Source organism: Muscardinus avellanarius (assembly GCF_963383645.1).
Source record: "Muscardinus avellanarius genome assembly, chromosome: 3".
Taxonomy (NCBI): domain Eukaryota; kingdom Metazoa; phylum Chordata; class Mammalia; order Rodentia; family Gliridae; genus Muscardinus; species Muscardinus avellanarius.
The window spans coordinates 82,382,769-82,389,859 of record NC_137788.1 but is presented as its reverse complement, the minus strand read 5'-3'; the positions used below and the strand labels follow the sequence as shown (position 1 = coordinate 82,389,859).

Below are 7,091 nucleotides of genomic sequence, written 5' to 3'. Positions count from 1 at the left end.
GTTTGGCTCGCATGTAAATGATACATGCTAGCTGACCTTAGCATGTTACTCTGCCTGCGTCTTCACTTCCTAATCTGTAGAATGAGGAAAATAAAAATCTACCAAATTGGACTTCTGTGATTCAAATAAGTTAAGTGCCTATTACCTAACACATAGAAGGCTCTCAAAAATTAGTTGTTATTGGGGCTGAGGCTATAGCTCAGTGGTAGAATGCTTTTTTAGCCTGTGTAAAACCTTGGGTTCAATAACACAGCACTATAAAAAAAATGGTAGTTATTATTATATGTATAAATGAAAAAGATCAAGGTACCTTCTTTTTTAAACAGTTTGAAACATTTACTTTTTTGATGTATGTGTGTATTTTCTCCATCTGAGTAAATGAATATGGTTTTTGTTTTAACAGCTCAGGTGCCTAAAAGGCCAGAGGGGCTTCTCAGGCCAACCTCCTTATGATGGAATCCACATTGTCAACCATCTAATAGGAGATGACGAGTCATTCCATTCCTCTGATGAAGATTTGATAGAGAATTCCTTAAAGGAAAGTGGCATTGGTTTTCCCTTGCACAGAAAATCTGGTCCAGTGTCTTTGGACCCCACTGTAGCAGACGGCAGCGAGAGCGAAGCGGAAGACAGTGTGCTGGAGGCCAGAGAGCGAGAGAGAGAGCGCGGGGCTGGAAGGGTGCGGCTGCCACCAAGAGAGTCACACTCCACCACTGTCTGACCACCACTGACACGAGGCTGCGGGTGTCTTTAAGGGAACAGCTGCCACATGACAAGGGATTTTGGAACATACCTGTTTCATATGTACATATATGTATATGTATTTTACATATATATGTATTTTATAATCTTATCTGCCTTTTTATCTTTGCCAAATCTTCACCACTGATTTTCCATTGCCATATAGGACACTGGAATATGGTTAATGGGTAAAATAAGGTTCTAACAGTATTACTAAATGTTAATGTTTCTTGTTTAGAAAATACAACCATATCTTAATGTGGGAATCATTTCAAAGTTCAAAACTATGGGAAATTGAATTTTCTTCAGATAAAACTGCTCTCATGCAATACTTTATGCTCAGTGAACAAATTGTATATTTATGTTTATCATTTTTCAAGGTGGCTGTCTACAGACATTTGACCAAGACATACATGATTTACCTTGTATTTTTGTGTTTGGGAGATTTTTTTCACTAAGATTACTATTTTATTATTTTATTAGTGAGCCACTGAAGGTTCTTAAACACAAGGCCTTTTTTCTGTATAATTTTTTAAACATAAATTTATTGTTAACTGTTGTATGAGTTTTAGGTTTTAAGTTCTAATTTTTATATGTATATGATGCATTCATGTGTCAGTTATTGGTCAGAGTAATAGATTAGCTACAAATATATTGTTTGTACATATTTACAAATCTGCATACGCAATGTTAAATATTATTTTATATGAGGAACACTCATGTTGCAAAATGACTGCTTTTAACATTCTAACAGGACTGCTGTAAATAATAGGTTGAAAGAAATTTTAAAAATAAACCAGACACTAATATTTTAATAGCTTTAGTATTTTGCTTAGCATTCAACACTAGTGGACTCATAACTGATGCCTGTTCAGAAACACTATTGGTGAAATCTTTTACTTCATATGTACGTAACTAATAAATTTTTCATGATTAAAGAGGTTATAGCACATACTACTTAGCTGATATTCTACTTTAAATATAATTTAAATAATGGACTGAGGTCCAGGATGCACAGAAATTATATCTGCAAATAATCTATGAACATTATCTTCAAATTCTCAGTAGATGAAGCCATAACAATCCTTGCCTGTTAGTCTTTCCTTTCATATCATTCAGGCTTTTTTCCTAGAAAACTGAAGGTATGTTACTGATCAGAGAAATGCCTGACTTACACTTACCCAAGGAAAGACAACAGGAATGTATTGAGTGGACACTTCCACTCTCGTTTCACTAGCAGCCTGTAGGAAGAGGAACTGCCATAGAGTGTAAGAGGTTGGAAGTAGGTTTCAGTGTGTGTGTGTGGGGGGGGTACAACTTTGCACAGTATATTAACCTTATATGATGGAATGGAGTTAAGTGACGAAAGTAGTTTTCTATCTAAACCCAGAAGTTAAGCCTTATGCTACACTGTGGACTAAAATGTCTGTGTAGCTATTTACTTGCCTGAGAAAGATTGAAATCATGCCTTCTGTGTCCTTAGAACCAAGTTAAATTCTAGTGGTTAATTCATCGGTGGTAACAAGCTCATAATTAGCAGAGCCAAGGTTTTAGTCCAGATCTCTGTGACATCAAAGCTTTTTAAATGGTCCAGCTAATAAATTTCTCAATTTCCTGCTTTTCTGAAAAAATGATTTAAATAAATTTGATTTCACTGGTTCTTCAGTATACATACCTGTAGACAAATGAATATCAGCACGCATAAACTCTACACAGTTTACTACACAGTTTACTACTCCTAGACTTAATAGTGCTCTTGGAATCCTAGTGCTTTGGGGTCCTCCTCTGGATTCTCTCCTATCAGTTCAGAGCTGTCAACACTGGAGCGAAATCAGAGGAGTCGTGGCCATATTTTTGCTGTGACCCGCACATCAAGAAGTCTAAATGATCTAGACCAGGAGCAGCAAACTATAACCGCACACTGATTCCAGTCACCTGCCTGCTTTTACTTGCTTGTTTATTTGGTTTGTTTGGCTTATTTGTTTGTGTGAATAGTTAGGAAAATTTCAAAAGAATAACATATTGTATCTCATGAAAATTATATGAAAATCAAATTTCAGTGTCCATAAATAAAGTGTGATTGGAACATCCCTGTGCTTATCTCTTTACCCTGTTTGCTGTGGCTGAAGCGTGATGCCTTGGCAGAGCTGAGTAACTGCAGTAGAGACCATACAGCCCACATAGCATAACACATCTATTGCCTGGCCCTCTACAGAGAAAGTTAGCTAACCCTCAGTCTAGGTACTCCAAAATGGTAGGTTTACTTCTTTAGTTTGGCTTAAGAAAAGATCAGATCATATGTTTTTGCTGTGGAACTAATGATTTAAAAACATAAATGGATATTATACTTCAGAACTATTCAAAATGGAATGTGTGCCAGCTATTTTATATGACAGTCTGGGCCACATAGCGAGACCCTATCTCAAAAACAAAAAAAAGCTGGGCGTGGCAGCGCACGCTTGTAATCCCAGCATTTGGGAGGCTGAAACCGGAGGATTGCGGTTCACGGACAGCCTCAGCTACTTAGTGAGGCCCTCTGCAACTCAGTGAGACCCAGTTTCAAAATAAAGGATAAAAAATAGGGCAGGGGGGTGTAGCTCGGAGGTTGAATGCCCCTGGGTTCCAATCCCAGACCCGCAAAAATAAAAAAATAAAAAAAAAAAAAAGGAAACATAGACCTTAGAAGAATTTTAAGTCTTACTGGCCTTTTTTTTTTTTTTTTTTTTTTTTGGTGGTACTGGGGTTCCTAGAAGCCCTTCTACCTCCGGGCTACACTCCCAGACCTATTTTTACATTTTTATTTGGAAACAGGGTCTCCTAAGCCGTGCGCGCGGCTGGCTTCGAACCTGCGCGATCCTCCTGTCTCTGCCTCCCAAGCGCGGGGATTACAAGCGTGCGCCACCACGCCCGGCTTACTGGCCTTTAAGACGCCATAGGAGCACTGTTTTGATTCCATGTTTGTTAACAGACAAGTTAATGTATGTTGCTCAAGACTGAGGCATCAGACTATGTTCTCGATTGATTTTATGTAATCTCTGCTGTCGTGTCATTTAAGTGTTTTTAAATTTTCAATTTGAGCAATGTTCAGAAAGGAAATGTGAATGAGATGACCCGCAGTGGAAAGACTTGCTCCCTCGGACTGTCGCTTGCCGATGGCACTGCCCCCGGGTTAGCATTCTGAGTCCCAGTTACCCAGGAAGTGAGGCTCACAAATTGGAGACCTGCCTGGGCAATGGAGCAAGACCCCATCTCAGTAAATCATAATGGTGAATCTTTTCTTCTTGGCAAAAGATCAAAGATGTAACTACACAGCTTCTACGTTTTTTTCTAGATAGTAGGCACTCAGTGTTTTGCTGACTAATTGAGACATCAAGTTCCAACTAACCGGGCAATCATTGTGAAACTATTGTAATAAAGCTTTTTTTTCAGCTCTGGACATGATACAGCTTGTTGCTCTCCAGATAGTGCCTTTGATTAGAAATAAGATCCAGATCTTTTGAAATATATTATTTCTGACATTAAATCATTTCATTCCTCACTTATCATCTATATAATGCACGGTAATATTCAGATTTAAAGTAAGTATATGAATTATGTTTTGGTAAAGTTCTTTCATACTAGCTCAATTATTATATAGTATCAGACATTGATGGCTAACATTTTGTGAAATCAAAGATTTACTGAAACAATGAATTTTAGCATGAAAGTTATTGCTCTACATTAACAAAACATTGTTTTTAATTGATTTAATTGTGCTGAAATTAGTTAAAATTTATGGTTAAAATAGAGTGGATTCTATTTATAATCCAAGTTTTTACATCATACCCATTGATCCACCTAACCCTTTTCTTCACTCCATGGAAGGATAGAATAATAAGTTAATATACTAAAGAAATGCAATGTTATAATGTATTTCATTTTACTGTTGGGATTTTTTATTGTAACATTGTATGATAACCTGAAATGTTTACTTGTGCCTTTGCTTTAAACAATTAAAGTTTTCCATTTTATAAGAATTTTATTTCCTTAAACCATTCATCTTCTCAGGGGGAGGGAAGACTCAAAACACTGTTAAGGAGCTCCTGCCTAATAGGTGAATCGCATTAGTGAGGTTTGTGCTTCATAAACAATGGGACTCCGTCTATCTGGTCCACCACATATATTTTACGCCAAACAAAATCTGGTATGTGATTGGCATTCAGTTAATATTTTTCTATTTTCATGTCTCGATTTTTTTCCTTCAGAAATACGGTAGTTTTTTTGAAAATATCAATGGTAATATTTTCATTTCACATTGTATTTTAGGTTATTAATTAATAAGCAACTTGGTGCACCAAGAGAAATATAAAAACAAATTAAGCCAAGCGTGGTGGCACATGCCTGTAGTCTCAGTACTTGGAAGGCTGAGACGGGGGATCACAGTTCACGGACAGCCTCCAATGAAGCAAAACTCTTACCAGCCTAGGAAAACCCTGTTTCAAAAAAGTAAAAAAGAGCTGGAGATGTAGCTTGGAAGTAGAATGCCGAGTTCAATCCCCAGTACCACAAAAAAGCAACTAACTCAATAAACACATTCAAATATGTATGATTTGGATATGCATACAGGAGCAATTCTAAGAGGAAAGAACTTAAGAGCAATGTTATCGTCACTTGAGAGGCAACAGTTCACGATACTGCTTTATGCCCAAAAGGTAGACAAAACGTGACAAACCATTATAATCCAGGGTTTCTCCTCCTTGCACTACTAACATCTGATATATATTTTTTTTCTTTTTTTGTGGTACTGGGGATGGAACTTGGGGGTTTTCGACCTCTGGGCTACACTCCCAGTCCTATTTTATACTTTATTTGGAAACAGAGTCTCAACAAGTTGATGAGCAGCTGAGGCTGGCTTCGAACCTGCGCGATCCTCCTGTCTCAGCCTCCCAAGCGCGGGGATTACAAGCGTGCGCTACCACACCTGATTGCACTACTAACATTTGAAACCAACTAACTTCCCTGCGAGAGGCTGCCCCACACAATGTAAGCTGTTCTACAGCATCCCTGGTCTCTACCTGCTAGGTACCAGTAAACACACCATCCTTCAGTTCTGAATGTCTCCAGGCATTGTCAAATAGTCACCCCTTTTTTACCCCAATATGATGTATGAATATAATGCACCAATAAAAAAATTTTTTAAAAAGTCACCCCTGTTGAGAACCACTGCTAGAAATTTAGAAATGGGTCAAAGGGTAAGTCTTTAAAGAATTGCATATACTTGTTGAAGATTCAGCATAAATCTATTTCTAGTAGAGAAAGAAAACCTAAACTGCAGTGAGATGCCACTTCACACCTATTAGGATGAAAGTCAAAAAGAAAAAATAACAAGGTTGGTAATAAGGTGAAAAATTGGAACCTTGAGACTCATCACTGCTAGAAATATAAAATTGTACTGCCACTGTGGAATAGTTGGGTGATTCCTCAAAAAAGTTAGACATAAACCAAGCATGGTAGCATTTACCAGTAATCCCAGTACTTGGGAGGCCGAGACAGGAGGATTGTGGGTTCCAAGCCAGCCCCAGCAACTTAGTGAAACTCTCAGCAACCTAGTAAAACCCTATTTCAAAAAATAGAGAGTTGGGGTGTAGTCAGAAGTAGAATGCCTCCAAGTTCAACTCCCAGTACACAGAGAGAGTTAACTGTAACCTTACCATATGATCCAGCAATTTTAGATAAATTCTGAAAGCAAGGACTTTTACTTGTACACCAGTGTTCACAGCAGCATTATTCACAATAGCAAAGGATAGAGACGACTCGTGTCCGTCAACAGAGGAGCAGGTAAGTAACATGTAGTTTGTTCACGCAGTGGAAAATTACTCAACAGAAAAAAAAGAATGAGCTACTTGGGAGGCTGAGGCAGGAGGAGAGAAAATTTGAAGCTACGCTCAGCAACTTGTCGAAATCCTGTCACAAGGGATCACAGGTTCTCAGCCAGCCTCACCTGCGTAGTAAGGGGTCTAAGTTGCAGAGGGCCTAAGTAGTTAAGGTTGGCCTTGACCCTGTTTCAAAATAAAGGAAAAATAGGGCTAGAGGTATAGCTCAGTGGTAAAGCGCCCCTGGGTTCAATCCCCAATACCACAAAAAAATTAAAGAGAAATGAAATTCTGATACATGACACAATATGGATGAGCCTTGCGAACATTGTGCTAAGTGAAGTAAGCCAGGCACATGATACGGCTCACTGATCAGCTGTTGTTTCCTGTGCATATATTCCCACGTTTCTTCATTTATATTATTTTTGTTTTCTTTTTATTCCTTCCCAAAATAGACATTCAACAGTAGATAGAATGGCCATCTCCCAACATTAAAAA

The 7,091-nt window shown here is 38.1% G+C and overlaps 1 protein-coding gene across 1 annotated transcript in view; it reads left to right on the top strand.

The window, feature by feature from the left end:
* EVI5 (ecotropic viral integration site 5) overlaps positions 1-721 on the top strand; it is a gene marked incomplete at both ends in the record, with an annotated part of 177,174 nt that extends 176,453 nt beyond the window's left edge. Inside the window, one exon of the mRNA XM_080691470.1 lies at positions 404-721. Coding sequence (XP_080547596.1) covers positions 404-721 — 318 coding nt within the window. The remainder of the gene's footprint in view (positions 1-403) is intronic.
* Positions 722-7,091: the final 6,370 nt, after the last annotated feature.